General features: G+C 37.9%; 3 protein-coding genes across 3 annotated transcripts in view; 2 read left to right on the top strand and 1 right to left on the bottom strand.

Moving 5' to 3' along the window:
- The window catches only part of LOC105710941 (zinc finger protein 506), a 30,533-nt gene extending 28,011 nt beyond the window's left edge, over positions 1 to 2,522 (top strand). The window contains 2 exon segments of the mRNA XM_021669230.2: positions 771 to 1,730; positions 1,733 to 2,522. Coding sequence (XP_021524905.2) covers positions 771 to 1,730; positions 1,733 to 1,893 — 1,121 coding nt within the window. The 3' untranslated portion in view covers positions 1,894 to 2,522.
- Positions 1 to 18,437, bottom strand: part of LOC105710986 (zinc finger protein 93) — a 491,114-nt gene that overhangs the window by 151,778 nt on the left and 320,899 nt on the right. The gene's annotated exons all lie outside the window — the stretch shown is intronic.
- Positions 15,973 to 17,084, top strand: LOC105710940 (zinc finger protein 85-like). The gene has a single exon (XM_021669231.2). It carries the CDS (start codon positions 16,285 to 16,287, stop codon positions 16,621 to 16,623), a length of 339 nt encoding a protein of 112 aa, XP_021524906.2. The 5' UTR covers positions 15,973 to 16,284; the 3' UTR covers positions 16,624 to 17,084.

The following is an 18,437-nucleotide window of genomic DNA, read 5'->3' as shown; positions in this document are numbered from 1 at the left end:
GAACTCCCGACCTCAGGTGATCCACCTGCCTTGGCCTCCAAAGTGCTTGGATTACAAGCGTGAGCCACCATGCCCGGCCCATAATTTTCTTGTTTTTTAAAATAGAAACCAGGAGTTGGCAATTTACATTTATGCATGTGAGAGAGACAGAATCTTACTCTGTTACCTAGGCTAGCATGCAGTGGCATGATCTTGGCTCACTACAGTCTCTGCCTCCACAGTTCAAGCAATTCTGCTTCAGCCTCCTAAGTAGCCAAGATAACAGGTACCTGTTACCACTACTGGCATTTTTTTTTTTTTTTTTTTTTTTTGTATTTTTAGTAGAGATGGGGTTTTACTATGTTGGTCAGGCTCGTCTCAACTCCTGACCTCAGGTGATCCACCCACCTTGCCCTTACTAAGTGGTGTGATTACAGAAATGAGCCATCATGCCTGGCCAGCACTTTAATTTTAAAGGCACAATGTTATACTAGAGAGCAGAAAGAGCTGTGTTGGGTATAAATTATAGACTTTCTTTTTTCTTCTATGTGGCTCTTCTCACTGTGCTCGCTTGGGGCCCTTCATAAATTTCATTCATTTATAAATTTTTAAAATGTGTTTTGGACAGTATGTTTTTGCTACATTTATTTGTCCAGAAAGAAATTACAGCTTGTGGTATTTTGCTATGTCATCTTGCTTTTGTAGTTTGTGTAATTTTATAGGTTAGATTTGTAAAGTATATTTATCTGAGTCTAGCAATTGAAGTAATATGTTTCTATTGTTTCTTTCAGTTATGTGTTCTCATTTAGCCCAAGATCTTTGGCCAGAGCAAAGCATAAAAGATTCTTTTCAAAAAGTAAGACTGAGAAGATATGAAAAATATGAACATGACAATTTACAGTTCAAAAAAGGCTGTAAACGTGTGGATGAGTATAAGGTACACAAAAAAGGTTATAATGGACTTAACCAATGTTTGATAACTACCCAGAGAAAAATATTTCAATGTGATAAATATGTGAAAGCCTTTAATAAATTTTCAAGTTCAAACAGACATAAGATAAAACATATTGGAAAAAAACCTTTAAAATATATAGAATGTGGAAAAGCTTTTAACCAGTCCTCAAGCCTTACTACACATAAGGAAATTCATACAGGAGAGAAACCCTACAGATGTGAAGAATGTGGCAAAGCCTTCAAGCAGTTCACCAACCTTACTATACATAAGAAAATTCATACTGGAGAGAAACCCTACAGATGTAGAGAATGTGGCAAAGCTTTTAACCACCCCTCAACCCTTTTTTCACATAAGAAAATTCATACTGGAGAGAAACCATACAAGTGTAATAAATGTGGCAAAGCCTTTATTTCATCCTCAACCCTTATTAAACATGAGATAATTCATACTGGAGAGAAACCCTACAAATGTGAAGAATGTGGAAAAGCTTTTAACCGTTCCTCAAACCTTACTAAACATAAGAGAATTCACACTGGGGATATACCCTACAAATGTGATGAATGTGGCAAAACCTTTCCCTGGTCCTCAAGCCTCACTAAACATAAGAGAGCTCATACTGGAGAGAAACCCTACAAATGTGAAGAATGTGGCAAAGCCTTTACTGCATTCTCAACTCTAACTGAGCATAAGATAATTCATACTGGAGAGAAACCTTACAAATGTGAGAAATGTGGCAAAGCTTTTAACTGGTCCTCAGCCCTTAATAAACATAAGAGAATTCATATTGGACAGAAACCCTGCATAGTGAAGAATGTGGCAAATCTTTTAAATATTCCTCAACCCTTAATAAACATAAGATAATTCATACTGGAGAGAAACCCAAAGAATGTGATGAATGTGGGAAAGCCTTTAACAAGCCCTCACCTTTTACTAAATATGAGAATTTATATGGAATATAAACCCTACAAATATAAAGAATATGACAAAGACTTAAGGAAGTTCTCAACCCTTGTTACACATAATTAATGCTTGACAGAAACCCTACAAGTGTGAAGAATGTGGCAAAGCCTATAACAAGTTTAACAAGTTCTCAATTTTTTTTTTTTTTTGAGATGGAGTTTCCCTCTTGTCACCAAGGCTGGGGTGCAATGGCAAAATCTTAGCCCACTGCAACCTCTGCCTTCTGAGTTCAAGCCATTCTCCTTCCTCAGCCTCTCAAGTAGCTGGGATTACAGATGCCCACCACCATACCTGGCTAATTTTTGTATTTTAGGTAGAGACTGGGTTTCATCATGTTTGCCAGGCTGGTCTTGAACTCCTGACCTTAGGTGATCCACTGCCTTGGCTTCCTAGAGTGCTGGGATTACAGGTGTGAGCCACTGCACCTGGCCACAAGTTGTCAGTTCTCAAAAGACATGGCGATAATTCATGCTGAAGAGAAACTACAAACCTGAAAGTTGTGACAGTGCTTTTACCAACACCTCCAACTTTTCTATATATTAAAAAAAAGAATACACTAGTGTGAAACGCTAGAAATAAATAAAATGTGACAAAGCCTCTACATGGTTTCCGCACTGTATTGTAAGTAAGACAGTTCATACTGGCAAAACGCTTACAAGTGTGAAGAATGTGGCAAAACGTTTAATCAGTGCTTCCACCCTATTTCACAGGAAAGCTATTATGCTTCAGAAAAATCATACAAATATAAAGAATATGGACAAGCCATTAATGTCTACTCACATTTTACTTCTGGAGGTCAAGCTAGGGGAGCTGCCAAGCTGGATCTTGTTGAGGAACTTCACCCCTAGTGGCATTGCCAGAGCGTTTTGAAGAGGTTACTACCCATATTACAAGTACATGAGCATGAAGAAAGGGAGCATCTCAGGGGTTACCATGGTCTGGCAGGCTAGATGCTCTTCAGCTACTGTCTTCCCGACAAGGAGCTGAAGTACAAGCTGTTACACAAGTACCACTGAAGAAGAGGATACGTTCTGCATTACCCCCCATGATCTTCTTGCCCGGAGCCCCTCCTTAAGGAACACAATCTTGATCATCGCTGAATCCTTTTATATCCTAATGGGAATTAACCTCAAATAAAAAATGACTGGTTAAAAAAAAAAGTTCACAGTTAATAAAAGCATTAAAAGTACAATTACTTTCAAAAAATCTTTCAGAAAATAGCCTTTAAAGTGAAGAAGAATATTCTGTAGACAATCGTTACAAACGTAAAGGAGGTTGGAGTACCTTGACTTTTATCACAGATCTTATTGCACACAATTTGTACTAGAGGAAAACCTTGAAGCACTTGTTCAAGTTTTGTTCAACATCAGGGAATTTATATTGGTGAAGAGTCCTGCAAATGTAATGAATTTAGAAAACACTGCTTTTTCAAAAGCTACACCTTAGAAAAGACCAGAGTTTATACTAAAATATATTTTTGCAGATGCAGGAAACATGAAAGAATATTTAATTCAAAATTGATTTTATGTAAATATCAGAGAATTTACAGTAGAATAAGGCACTGACACTTCAGACATTACACTAAATCAGTGTTGAGTATAGAAACTAATCCACAACTAAAGTTGTTAGATAAATTATTTGTATATAACTCTAAAAGATTTTTTGAAGCATTGTTATTACATTGAAAGTGTATGTGTTTCCTTGAAAAAAATTTTTTGAAAACTGAATAATAATGTAATACAGCTTTCAAATTACTTTCTGCTGTTATTTTATTCCTATTGTATTCACATGTGAAAGCATGTGATGAGTTGTTGCTGCATCAGAAATATTAGAGATTCTTTTTTACTGGGCATTACTTATGACCTTTTCTATAAAAGTGTAAGTATATTAAAATGTAAGATGCAGAATCAAAATATAAGTGAAGAGGCTCTTTGTAGTTAACTCATATTAATGGATAAGGTAGGTGTTCAGAATAACACTTTGCTACATTAGAGAGAGAGAAATTAATTATAGTTAAAAGTGTATTAAAATATATTAGCATATTTTACTAATTGTACTTTTATGTAATAAAATGCAGTACATTTAAAAATTGTTAGATTATGTGTGAACTCTATCTTGTTTTTTACCATGTTAAGACTATTTTATTGTGTGTTTAATGAAGCATTATGCCACTAACTTTAACCTATCCCACCTTACTCAAGCTTGTAGGTATAAGATGATAGAAATATACTATTTCGTATATAATGGAATAACGACTCTAGTAATCATGTTGCCAATGACTTTAAATAAATGAGTTGAAGAATATTGTTCCCTGCCAGGTGTGGTGGCTCATGCCTGTTATCCCACCATGCTGGGAGGCTGAGACAGGCAGACCACTTGAGGTCAGAAGTTCAAGACCAGCCTGGCCAATATGGTCCAACCCCATCTCTACTAAAAATACAAAAATTAGCTGGGTGAGGTTGCACACACCTGTAATTCCAGCTAATAGGGAGGCTGAGGCATGAGAATTGATTGAACCCAATAGGCAGGGGTTGTAGTGAGCCGAGATTGCACCACTGCATTCCAGCCTGGGTGATAGAGCGAGCCACCACCACCAACAACAAAAAGACCTTATAAATGGCCGGGTGCAGTGGCTCACACCTGTAATCCCAGCACTTTGGGAGGCTGAGGTGGGCAGATCACGAGGTCAGGAGATCGAGACCATCGTGGCCAACATGGTGAAACCCTGTCTCTACTAAAATAAAAAAAATTAGGTGGGCGTGTTGGCACACACCTGTTGTCCTAGCTACTCAGGAGGCTGAGGCGGGGGAACCGCTTGAACTTGGGTGGCAGAGGATGCCATGAGCCGAGATCATACCTGGGTGACAGAGCAAGACTCAAAAAAAAAACAAAACAAAAAAACTTTGCATAGGTGAAATTTTTATTGAAATTTATTAGTATTTGTGGGTGTAGAGTATATGTATATATTTATGCCTTATGTGGCATATTTTGATACAGGCAGGTGTTTTTCCGTGCTGGCTTGTTTTACTTAGCATAGTACCTTCAGATTCATGAATGTTGGAAATAATGACTTTCTTATTTTTAAGGGCTAAATAGCATTTCATTGTGTGCATATATCACATTTTCTTTCTCCATTCACTTATTGATGTACACTTAGGTTGATTCCATACCTTAGGTATTGTGAGTAATACAATTCCTTCCTTCTCTTTTGTTTTTTGTTTTATTTTGCTTTGTTTTTGTTTTTGTTTTTGTTTTACTTGAAATGGAGTCTCATTCTGTTGCCCAAGCTGGAGCGCATTGCCACGATCTCGGCTCACCGCAACCTCTGTCTTCCAGGGTCGAGTGATTCTCATACCTTAGCCTCCAAGGAGCTGAAATTACAGGTGTGCACCATACCCCCCAGATAATCTTTGTGTTTTTAGTAGAGGCATGCTTTCACCATGTTGACCAGGCAGCCTTTCATTTGCTTGTATATTTTTTTATTCCTTTTCTTCTTTATTTCTAGAAGCATTTTAATTGTAAAATATAAATTATGACTGTTAAAAAATCATTTCCCTGTTTTGGTTACTATTATGGCTGATTACAAAATTTTTTTTAAATTTCATGGATAAATGTTATTACTTCATTATTAACATAACTTGAGACAATACAGAAATGAAAATGAATATTTGTTAGTAAAACATCAATTATCTAGCTCCTGGTAGTCATTTAATCTGTCACTCACTCTTTAGAACTTCCGTCAAGACAAGAACTCTTTTCCAAGGGTGTGTGATGTAAAATTACACTCTTGGCTTTTTGTCTTTGTGGCAAAAGTCAGGTATTTATGGTAGTGAAAAAGAAGTCGGTCTATTTTTAGAAGACAGATGGTGATGATGGAAGCAAATATAATGGTACATGGTACTTGACCATATTTCAAATGGATGATACTGAACATTCACCACAGTGCCATACATGGCTCTTATTTGCCAGGTCCAAATCTTCATGAGGAAGGCTCAGCCCACTGGTTTTAAGCATTTCTGGCAGTTCCTAGATAGATGAACAGAACCTCACTGGGCTGGTTTAATGAGACCAGAGTTAAAAACACCCAGGTAGGGGCTGGGCGCGGTGGCTCACGCCTGTAATCCCAGCACTTTGGGAGGCCGAGGCGGGTGGATCACGAGGTCAAGAGATCGAGACCATCCTGGTCAACACGGTGAAACCCCATCTCTACTAAAAATACAAAAAATTAGCTGGGCATGGTGGCGCCTGCCTGTAATCCCAGCTACTCAGGAGGCTGAGGCAGGAGAATTGCTTGAACCCAGGAGGCAGAGGTTGCGGTGAGCCGAGATCGCGCCATTGCACTCCAGCCTGGGTAACGAGCGAAACTCCGTCTCAAAAAAAAAAAACACCCAGGTGACAGGTTAGTTTTTACATTTATGGAAAAAATGTGATGTGTGTGGCTTGGTCTGAATAAATCTTCACTGAGCTAAGTAGTCGATTGAATATACCTAACCTTTAGGTAAAGAAAACAGAAATAACCTCTGACCAACTTTATTTTATAGGCTTCTTTCTGTACATACAGATATAAATAAGTGACTAGATAAATACAGAAACACAAAATGAGTAACGGGTATGTCTACATAATGTTTATTTACCACACAAAAAAAGAAACTTTCAGAAATAAAGTACGTCAGATGACATCTCTGTATTAATTATCTAAATAGTGACTGTGGCTTTATCAAGGCAGGCCCCAAATGGTAGATGTGAACAGAACACGCACACACTGAGGAGCAATGCAGGGTGCTGAAATACTAACCTGGACAGATGTGTTACATGGGTTTATTTTCAGCTTATTTCTGTGGCCTTGCCCTTGAAAATAAAGCTTTGTTTATATTTACATAAACAACATTATACGGCTATGTTCCATTTTGACATGTTATTTAGTAGAAGAAAACAGGAATTCTACATCAGCATCTTTAGTGCATGCTAGGAGATTAACAATGTCTTTTGGAGCCAGGTGCTGTGACTTGCTCCCGTCTCTAATCCCAGCACTTTGGGAGGCCGAGGCAGGTGAATCACAAGGTCAGGAGTTCAAGGCCAGCCTGGCCAAGATGGTGAAACCTCATCTCAACTAAAAATCCCAGCACTTTGGGAGGCCAAGGTGGGCAGATCACCTGACGTCAGGATTTCAAGACCAACATGGAGAAACCCCATCTCTACTAAAAATACAAAATTATCCAGGCTTGGTGGTGCATACCTGTAATCCCAGCTACTTGGGAAGCTGAGGCAGGAGAATCACTTGAACCCAGGAGGCAAAGGTTGCTGTGAGCTGAGATGGTGCCATTGCACTCCAGTCTGGGCAATAAAAAACTCCATCTCAAAAAAAAAAAAAAAATGCACTAAGGTGATGAAAGTCTATTGCCATGTCAGTGTTGACCCTTCTATTTCTTTTCTTTTTTTTTTTTTTTTTGAGACGGAGTTTCACTCTTGTTACCCAGGCTGGAGTGCAATGGCGCGATCTCGGCTCACCGCAACCTCCGCCTCCTGGGTTCAGGCAATTCTCCTGCCTCAGCCTCCTGAGTAGCTGGGATTACAGGCATGCGCCACCATGCCCAGCTAATTTTTTGTATTTTTAGTAGGGACGGGGTTTCACCATGTTGACCAGGATGGTCTTGATCTCTTGACCTTGTGATCCACCCACCTCAGCCTCCCAAAGTGCTGGGATTACAGGTGTGAGCCACCGTGCCCGGCGACCCTTCTATTTCTGTTACACATGGGGCCAAAGTTGAACTGGCCTCAGTCCAAAGTTTCTCACCAAAATCTAAGAATGTTTATTGTTTCTCATTAGGACTTTCATCAAGGCTGGGTGCAGTGGCTCATGCCTGTAATCCTAGCACTTTGGGAGGCAGAGGCTGGTGGATCATGAGATTAGGAGTTCAAGACCAGCCTGGCCAAGATGGTGAAACCCAGTCTCTACTAAAAAATACAAAAATTAGCTGGGTGTGGTGGCATGCACCTATAGTCTCAGTTACTCAGGAGGCTGAATCGGGGAATCACTTGAACCTGAGTGGCGGAGGTTGCAGTGAGCTGAGATCATGCCACTGCACTCCAGCCTGGGCAACAGAGTGAGACTCCATCTCAAAAAAAAAAAAAAAAAGACTTTAATCAAGACAGGGGAACTTGTTTATTTTGAGTGTTTGATATAAAAGTATACTCTTGCCCTTTTGCCTTTGTGGCTAAAATAGGGTCTTTATGGTAATAGAAACAAAGGCTAGGTTTCTTATTAGAAGATAGACTGTGATACTGAAAGCAAATATAATGGTACATATTAACTGGCTGCATTTCAAACAGGTGATCGTGAAACCTCACTTAAGCACCAAAGGTGGTTCTTATCAGGCCAGAGCTCCTTGTGAAAAAAATTAGGGTCGCTGGTATGTCTGAAGATTTCTAACTGGATGGACAGAACCCTAATCTAATGTTTTGATTAGGCTCTGAATTAAAAAACACCTTGGTGCCCAGCAATGAGGACATTTTCACATATAGCACAACGTGATTTGAGGTGTGGCTTGGATTTGATAAATCTTCACTGAGCTAATAGCTGATTGGATTTACCTTGTCTGAATGTAAAATAAAAGTTATCTCTGACCTACTCTTCTTTGGCTTTTTTTTTTTTTTTTTAAGACAGAGTCTCATTCTGTCACACAGGAGTGCAGTGGTGTGATGTCGGCTCACTGCAACCTCTGCCTCCTGGGTTCAAGTGATTCTCCTGCCTCAGCCTCCTGAGTAGTTGGGATTACAGGTATGTGCCACCACACCCGGCTAATTTTTGTATTTTTAGTAGAGACGGGGTTTCACCATGTTGGTCAGGCTGGTCTTGAACACCTGACCTTGTGATCCACCTGCCTTGGCCTCCCAAAGTGGTGGAGTTACAGGTGTGAGCCACTGTGCCCAGCCTGGTGGTCTTTTTTATACATATAGATATAGATATAAGATAGGTGGCTAGATAAACATATACAAAGAAAATGGGTAACATAGGTATGTCAAGGTAATTTCCATTATTGCATATGTCCTGTAGAGAAGCCTCAGAATAAATAGGTCAGAGGTCTTTTTTCTTCCCAAATTCTGCAATCTTGATGTGTTTAATGAGCCATTTAGATCAGCTCAGATGAATATAAGTCAATTAGCTAAACTGGGAAAGTGAAGGCATCCAGGCAGGACCCAAATGGCAAATGGGAATAACATAGGCGTACAGTGAGAAATGAAGCAGGGCCCTGAAATGCTAAGCTGGAACTAGAGTCTTACATGGTTTTACCAAAAGCTTACTTCCCAGGCCATGCACCTAAACATTAAGCTTTGTTGATGTTTAAACATAACATTGTATGGCTGTGTTCCAGTCTGAGATGGTATGAATCCATATAGGTGAGAGTAAGTTTATATCTGCATCCTCTGTGTAGGCTGGAGAATTTAAAATATTTGTTGATTAATATCTTTTGTATACATAAATATCTACATAGGCAAACATAATTCTATATGTGTGTATTTGTCTACCCATGTATATCTATATACGGATCTAGCTATCATTTTTTCCATATGCATACAGAATAAAGATATAGGAGGTCGAAGGATAAAAGGTATTTGTACTTATAGCAATGTAAAGAAAAACTTCAATAAATGCAAAATCTTATTTGCCCTTTAAATTTTATCCACAAGAGTACACAAATGGAGGTATGCTCTGACCTGCATCTTGCTGCGTTTAATGTTTTCAAAGAAAGAATTGGTTTTTGTTGCTCATATCTGTTAGCAAAAATGCACTAAGATCATGAGAGTCATTTACTGTCAAGTCAAAAATGGCCTTTTTTATTCTGGTGAATGTGAAAACATGTAGAAACGAGCCTCAGCTTGAAGGCTTTAACACAAATTTGCAAATAAGAAATAATTTTTTTTAAAGCTTTCCTCAACTTTAGGGCTCTTATTTTCTGAGATTACAGGTGGGCACCACCACACTGAGTTAATTTTTGTATTTTTAGTAGAAAAGGGGTTTCACCATGTTTGTCAGGCTGGTCTCCCTGACCTCGTGATCCACCTGCCTTGGCCTTCCAAAGTGTTGGGATTACAGGCATGAGCCACCACACTAGGTTTTTTTTTTTTTTTTTTTTAGACAAGTTTCACTCTTGTTGCCCAGGCTGGAGTGCAATGGCGTGATCTTGGCTCACTGCAATGTCAGCCTCCCAGGTTCAAGTAATTCTTGTGCCTCCACCTCCCGGTTACCTGGGATTACAGGCACAAGCTACCACACCCAGCTAATTTTGTTTTTTCAGTAGACACGGGGTTTCTCCATGTTAGTGAGGCTGGTCTTGAACTCCTGAGCTCATGTGGTCCACGGGCCTTGGCCTCCCAAAGTGCTGGGATTACAGGCGTGAGTCACCTCGCTGGGCAGAAATACAATCATTGTTTTCTGTGCTCAAGTAGTGACATTTTGGGTAAGAAAATTAAATATGAGCTCTCTGACTTGAAGATAGACTGGTACATTGAAAGCGAATTTCAGGGTGTTTTCAGATGCTTTTTTCTGTAGACTTAGATACAAATATAAGATATGTAGATAGATAAACATATACAGTCAGGTGCAATGGTTCATGCCTGTAATTTCAGCACTTTGGGAGTCCAAGACAGGATCATCACTTAAAGCCAGGAGTTCAAGACTAGCCAAGCCAACATGGCAAAACACCATCTCTACAAAAGTTACAAAAATTAACTGGACATGGTTGTGCATACTTGTAATCCCAGCTACTAGGGAGGCTGAGGCACAAGAATTGCTTGAACCTGGGAAGTAGAGGTTGCATTGAACCATGATCACACTACTGCACTCCAGCCTGGGTAATGGAATGAGACTGTCTCAAACAAAAACTATATACAAAGACACAAGGTCATAAAAATATGTGTAGGTAACATCCATTTGTGACTATGTTTTGTAAAAAATCTTACAAATGAAAAGTAAGTCAGAGGTTATGTCCCTACTCATGGTCTTCAAGATAGATGAATACAATTTCATCAGGCAAATTTAATTAGCCAATGAGTTTAAGTCAGGTGTTTTCAATCAGCCAATTAGCTGAGCCCACGATATTCCCTTTAGCCATTAGCTTAGTCCAGGTGATTCCATTTAGCCAATCAGCTCAGCCCAGGCAATTCCAATCAGAAAATTAGCTCAGCCCAGGTGATTTCAAACAACCAATTAGTTCAGCCTTAACAATTTGAGTTGGTCAATGAGATCAGTCCAGGTGAATATAATTGGCCAATTCTAATCAGAAAGCTCAGCTCATGTGATTTTAATCAGGAAATTTGCTAACTTCTAGAGAATCCAATCACCTAGTTAGTTGAAACCCTGTGATTCCAATCAATTAGCTCAATTCAGAAGTACCTAATTAACCAATTAGTTCAGTTAGTTGAATTGGAATAAGGCAATTAGTTCTGCACAGGTAGATCAAATCAACCAATAATCTAAATAGTAGTTACTATTATTCATTAAGTCACAATGGTGGATGTAAATAGCACTTTCCTACACTGAGAAAAGAAGCAGGTCCCAGACATGCTAATCTGGTCATAAAGCTTTACATTGCTGTATTGTCAGCTTGTTTCTAAGACCTTGCCTTTGAAAATGAAGTTTTATGTTTCTGTAAACATCATTGTATGACTATGTTCCATTTTTGGATTCTGCTGTGCCGTAAAGTAGAATGTATATAAGTAGAATGTATAAAATGGCATTTTAAATACCTTATCTACTAAGAATATACTATAATTATATACTAAGAATGCAGATGGACCTTGGGTTCATAACCTTAAAACTCAGAAGGGGCCCTGTAAACTTTTGCAATCATATTGGAAATTTTAATTGCAGCTCTTGAGGTAAAGCTAAGCAGAGAAGTTTCTCCTCAAAAGCAGATAGAATCTTGATGTGGATAGCTTTTTCAGAGGATCAAAAATGAAGACATCTCTGCTATCATGACACTCTTATTTCACAGTTTCTTTTTTACAGCTTTACAAACAATGGAAATAAAAAAGGGATCTCTTGTGTGCACTCATGGGGTATACTTATATATGTAAATAATTTTTCAGCCAACCTTATATATGAACAAACTTGTGTCTTGATAGACAAAAGATGAAGAGCCATTGTGGGTGAGAATTTTTAATGGAAAATTTGTTGTCTCATGATATCAGAAACAGAATATTGGTCCACTGCTCTTAAAGCAATATTAAGTTAAAGAGAAACTTACTCACAATAGGTTAAAGAGCATTGCCAGGAAGCCATTACTCTTCTGAGTGGACATCATTTTTTAGGTCTGTTTTTTTAATGGCTTAGAGTAAATGAGTCAATGATTAGAAATTCATTTCCCATAATAGGCTCTATAGTACATTCCACTGTAAAGGCTACGGTTACACAATGGACTTTAAAATGTTTTACTAAAGTTGTGCTAAGTAACAGAATTTATCTATTTTATTTACTGGATTAACAGAGAAGTATCTGTACAGGTAATAGTATTTGTAGTTGCACATGGAGAAATACATCAAGTATTGCAGAGATTCAGTTGTAGGGAATTCATGAACAGACTGCTTGGTTGAAATGAGTAGCCCTTTTATTTGATCTATTTAATCTTGGTTGGATCATGGGAACCTTGGTTAAAAAGCATACTTCACACCAGGTGCAGTGGCTCATGCCTGTAATTCCAGCACTTTGGGAGGCCAAGGTGGGTGGATCACCTGAGGTCAGGAGTTCAAGACGAGCCTGGCCATCACGGTGAAACCCCATCTTAAAAAAAAAAAAAAAAAGTTAATTTTACATATATTTAATTTTCTGAAATAGAAAGACTGTTATTTTATTGTTATTTGAAAGAATGTTATTTTATCATTTTGATTCTTGTTTCTTTGTTCCTAATTTTCTCTTTCCTTCTTTGTGTCTTCTTTACTTTTGTACCTATATGCTTTCACTTTTTATAACTTTGATTCGTATATGTATACGGATTTTTCTCTAGTACCTTGGGGATTACATAAAATCTCTAAAAGATGTAGCAGTATATTTAATTCTGGTAAAAAATGAACTTCAGTTGTGTACAAAAATTCTTTCTCACTACATCTGCCCTCAACTTTCTTACCGATGTTGCTAATTCTATCTTTTTATGTTGTATATACATTAACGGGTGTGTATAATAATTTCTGTGCTTTTATTTTTCAACTTTTAGAGAATAACTAAAAATGTTTTCTGCACTATTGTGATAATGCTAAGGAATTCTATTTTACTGTATGTGCATATCTTTCCAAGAAAGTTATGTATATTTTTTGTGTGTGTGATGGCATCTCGCTCTGTTGCATAGGCTGCAGTGCAGTGGCATGATCTCGGCTCACTACAACCTTTGCCTCCCGGGTTCAAGCAATTCTCCTGCCTCAGCCACCTGAGTAGCTGGGACTACAGGCGTGTGCCACCATGCTCAGCTTATATTTTTGTATGTTTAGTAGGGACGGGTTTTCACCATGTTAGCCAGGATAGTCTCAATTTCCTGACCTCATGATCTACCAACCTGAAAGATAGGGCCTATGCAGTGCCAATATCCTTTTTTTTTAACATAGAGTTATTTTGAAGATTATTTTTAGTTGGCAGGACAGTTTTGCTAATGGTATTCTCACTTGACAGCTGTTTTTTTTTTTTTTTTTTTTTTTTTCCTCAGGACTTTTACAGTATCACACAGTTCCCTTCTGGCTTGCAAAATTTTCATGACATGTTTACTAGTTATCTCCTAAGACTATACTTAAAAATAACTCATCGCTTTTATCTTGCAGCTTTCAGGATTGCCTACTTGTTTGTGACTTTTGAAATTGCACTTATGTATGAGTTTGTTATAAATATCTTTGGTCTATTCTGGTTTTTTTGTTGAGCTTCTTCATTTGTACATCATTTTCCTTAAATTTTTTTTGTGTTTCTCACCTCTACAATTTAATTTTTTTGTTATTGTTAATATTTTTGTGGTTATCGTCATTCTTCTGATTTTTAATAGTTATCTTTGTTTCTATTTTTCTCATTATTATTCAATGTATTTTAATTTTTAATTTTTATTTTTATTTATTTATTTATTTTAGAGATGAGGTCTCATTATGTTGCCCAGGCTGGAGTGCAGTGGCTACTCACAGGTTCAATCCCACTACTGATCAGCATGGGAGTTTTGACCTGCTCCGCTTCTGACCTGGGCCAGTTCACCCCTCCTTAGGCAATTTGGTGGTCCCCTGCTCCCAGAAGGTCACCGTATTGATGCTGAACTTAGTGCAGACACCTGATTGGCATAGCGCACTACAGCCTAAAACTCCTGGGCTCAAGCGATCCTCCCACCTCAGCCTCCTAAGTAGCTGGGACTACAGGCATGTGTCACCAGGCCCAGCTATTTTAAATTTTAAAAACTAATTTGTATATGTTTATTTTTAGTTGTTGATTTCCAAAATTTAAAAAATATTTCGAATGGGGCTCTGTTGCCCTAATATTTGGTATATGTTATAATCTTTTATTGGAATTTGGACATTCAGAACAAATCACCTATAACAGTCTTTATAATGTAGCTTTGTCCTAGCATAGTCTGAAACCAATAGTCTTGGATAGATATTGTAAGAGTTTCTCAAACATGTTCTTCAGATGTCTCTTGTCTGAAATTTCTTAGGTTTTTTTTAGCTAAAGGCATTTGTTCATGTTTCTTCTTGATAGTCATCATTTGCTACAAGTGTTTTCTGCTTGTAGTACTGTGCAGTCTCTTTGCTGCTGTAACATTTACCTTTCTCAGCAGACTCAAACTGTCATTCCAAAGTATACCATTTCTTATTGGCCGAGCGCAGTGGCTCATGCCTGTAATCCAAGCACTTTGGAGGCCAAGGCAGGCGGATCACCTGAGGTTGGGAGTTCAAGACCAGCCTGACCAACATGGTGAAACCCCGTCTTTAAAAAAATAAAATAAAATAACAAAAAAACAAAGTATATCATTTCTTTCAGCACTATATTTCATGAAAGAAAGCAGCCAGTATCTTCGCTGCCTTAACATTTACCTTTGATCTCAGCAAACTCAAACTGTCATTCCAAAGTATACCATTTCTTATTGGCCGGGCGCAGTGGCTCATGCCTGTAATCCAAGCACTTTGGAGGACAAGGCAGGCGGATCACCTGAGGTTGGGAGTTCAAGACCAGCCTGACCAACATGGTGAAACCCCGTCTTTAAAAAAAAATAATAAAATAAAATAAAAAAACAAAACAAAACAAAAAAACAAAGTATACCATTTTTTTTTTTCAGCACTATATTTCATGAAAGAAAGCAGCCAGTATCTGCAAATCTCCCTAAAAATCAGAAATAAAGATACTTGTGCCACTACTTTTCTTGTCTTTAATTAAAAAAAAACTAGGAGTTGGAAATTTATTTCTATGTGTTTTAGTTTTAGTTTTTGTTTTTTGCAAGACAAAGTATCGCTCTGTCGCCCAGGCTGAAGTGCAGTGGTACAATCTCAGTTCACTGCAACCTCTGCCTCCCAGGTTGAAGCAATTCTCCTACCTCAGCCTCCCAAGTAGCTGTGATTACAGGTGCACACCATCAGGCCTGGCTAATTTTTGTACTTATAGTAGAGATGGGATTTCACCATGTTGGCCAGGCTAGTCTCGAACTACTGACCTCCTGATCCACCCACTTCGGCCTCCCAAAGTGATGGGATTCTAGGCATGAGACACCATGCCCAACCTGGTATTTACTTATAAAAGCAGAGTATTCCATTAGGCAGCAAAAAGAGCTATGTTGGGTAAATATAACAAACTTTTGGGTTTTTTTTTTCTATGTGGCTCTTTGCATTGTGCTCAGCTGGGGCATGTTACACACTTAATTCATTTAAAAATTTTCCACAAATGTATTTTAGTCAGTATGTTGTTGTAACATTTATATGTCTATGAAGGATTCAGGACCTGTGATATTTTGCTATGTCATCTTATTGATGTAGTTTGCTTAATTGTATAGGTTTTATTTGTAAAGTATCTTCATTGAAGTCTTGCAAGTGTAATAATTTGTTATTTTTATTTCTTTCAGTTATGTTTTCTCATTTTGCCCAAGACCATTGGCCAGGGAAAAATATGAAATATTCTTCCTAAAAAGAGACACTGAAAAGATATGGAAAATATAGACATGAGAATTTATCATTAACAAAAGGCTGTAAAAGTGTGCGTGATTGTGAGGCGCACAAAGGAGATGATAATAGACTCAACCAGTGTTTGAGAACTACCCAGAGCAAAGTATTCAATGTGATAAATATGTGAAAGTCTTTCATAAGTTTTCAAATTCAAACAGACATAAGGTAAGACATACTAAAAAGAAAGCTTTCAATTATAGAGAATCTGGCAAATCATTTGCATGATTTCGTACCTAACTCGACATAGCAGAATTTATACTAGAGTACATTTCTACAAATGTGAAGAATATGGAAAAGCCTTTAACAGGTCTTCAACCCTCACTAAACATAAGAGAATTCATACGAAAGAGAAATCCAAGAAATGTGAAGAATGTGGCAAACCCTTTAACCAGTCTTCAAACTTAATTAAACATAAGAAAATTCACACTGGAGAGAAGCCCTACAAATGTGAAGAATGTAGCAAAACTTTCAACCGATCCTCAACCCTTACTACCCATAAGATAATTCATACTGGAGAGAAACCCTACAAATATAAAGAATGTGGCAAAGCTTTTCACTGATCCTCAGGCCTTACTAAACCTAAGAAAATTCATACTGGAGAGAAACCCCATGAATGTGAAGAATGTGGCAAAGCTTTTTACCAGTGCTCAAGCCTTTCTAGACATAAGATGATTCATATGGAACAGAAACCTTACATACGTGAAGAATGTGGCAAAGCCTTTAACCAGACCCTAAACCTTATTATGCGTAAGAGAATTCACACTGGAGAGAAACCCTACAAATGTGAAGAATGTGGCAAAGCTTTTAACCATTTTTTACACCTTACTCTACATAAGACAGTTCATACTGGAAAGAAACGTTGCAAATGTAAAGAATGTTAGTAAATATAAGAAAATTCATGCTGGAGAGAAACCCTACAAATGTGAAGAATGTGGCAAAAATTTTTACCGAACCACAAACTTTACATAAGAGAGTTCGCACTGGAGAGAAGCCCTTCAAATGTAAAGACTGTGGAAGAACTTTTATCAGCTCCTCAAAACTTACTATCAGGCCAGGCGCGGTGGCTCACGCCTGTAATCCCAGCACTTTGGGAGGCCGAGGTGGGTGGATCACGAGGTCAAGAGATGGAGACCATCCTGGTCAACATGGTGAAACCCCGTCTCTACTAAAAATACAAAAATTAGCTGGGCATGGTGGCGCGTGCCTGTAATCCCAGCTACTCAAGAGGCTGAGGCAGGAGAATTGCCTGAACCCAGGAGGTGGAGGTTGCGGTGAGCTGAGATCACACTATTGCACTCCAGCCTGGGTAACAAGAGCGAAACTCCGTCTCAAAAAAAAAGCAAAAACAAAAAAAGTGCAACCCTACAAATGTGAAGAATGTGAAAAAAGTTTTAACCTATCCACAAACCTTACAAAACATAAGAGAATTCATACTGGAGAGAAGCCATGCAAATGTAAAGAATGTGGAAAAGCTTTTAAGCAATTCTCAGAACTTACTATCCATAAGAAAATTCATACTAGAGAGAAACCCTACAAAGGTGAAGGATGTGGCAAAAGTTTTCACAATTCCTCGTACCTTCCTAAACATAAGAAAATGCATACTAAAGAGAAGCCACACAAATGTAAAGAATGTGGAAAAGCTTTTAACCAGTACTCAAGCCTTTCTAGACATGAGAAAATTCATACTGAAGGAAACGTTACGAATGTGGATAATGTGGCAAAGCCTTTAACCAGTCCTCACACCTCATTAAACATAAGAGAATTCATACAGGAGAGAAACCCTGAAAATGTAAAGAATGTGGCAAAATTTTTAACAGATCCTCAACCATTACTACTGATAAGATAATTCATACTTGAGAGAAACCCTACAAATGTAAAGAATGTGGCAAAGCTTTTAACCAGTCATCCAGCCTTTCCAGACATAAGGAAATTCATACTGAAGAGAAACCATACAAATGTAAAGAATGTGGCAAAACCTTTATTCCATTTACATATCTTACTAAACAAGAAAATTTATACAGGAGAAAAACTCTAATAACCTGAAACATGTGACAAAAATTGTGATAACACCTCACACTTAAGCATAAAAGTAATCATACCTGTGAGAAATTCTAGAAATGTGAAGAATGTGACAGAGTCTTTAAATGGCTGTCACACTTGATTTTAGGTAAGATAATTCATACTGCCACAAACAACAAGTATGAACAATGTGGTAAAACTTAATTTATGCTCACACCTTATTGCATAGAAAAGCATTTGTAGTTGAGAAATATACAAATATAAAGAATGTGGAAAAGCCATTAATATCTGCTCACATCTTAATATTAGAAAGTTAGTACTTAAAAGCATGATCTATGCAATTACTGTGAAAAGA

This window comes from Aotus nancymaae, unplaced genomic scaffold, assembly GCF_030222135.1.
Source record: "Aotus nancymaae isolate 86718 unplaced genomic scaffold, 86718_ANA_hifiasm-v0.15.2.pri h1tg000028l, whole genome shotgun sequence".
Classification (NCBI taxonomy): Eukaryota; Metazoa; Chordata; class Mammalia; order Primates; family Aotidae; genus Aotus; species Aotus nancymaae.
This window is presented reverse-complemented; position numbering and strand designations above follow the sequence as displayed.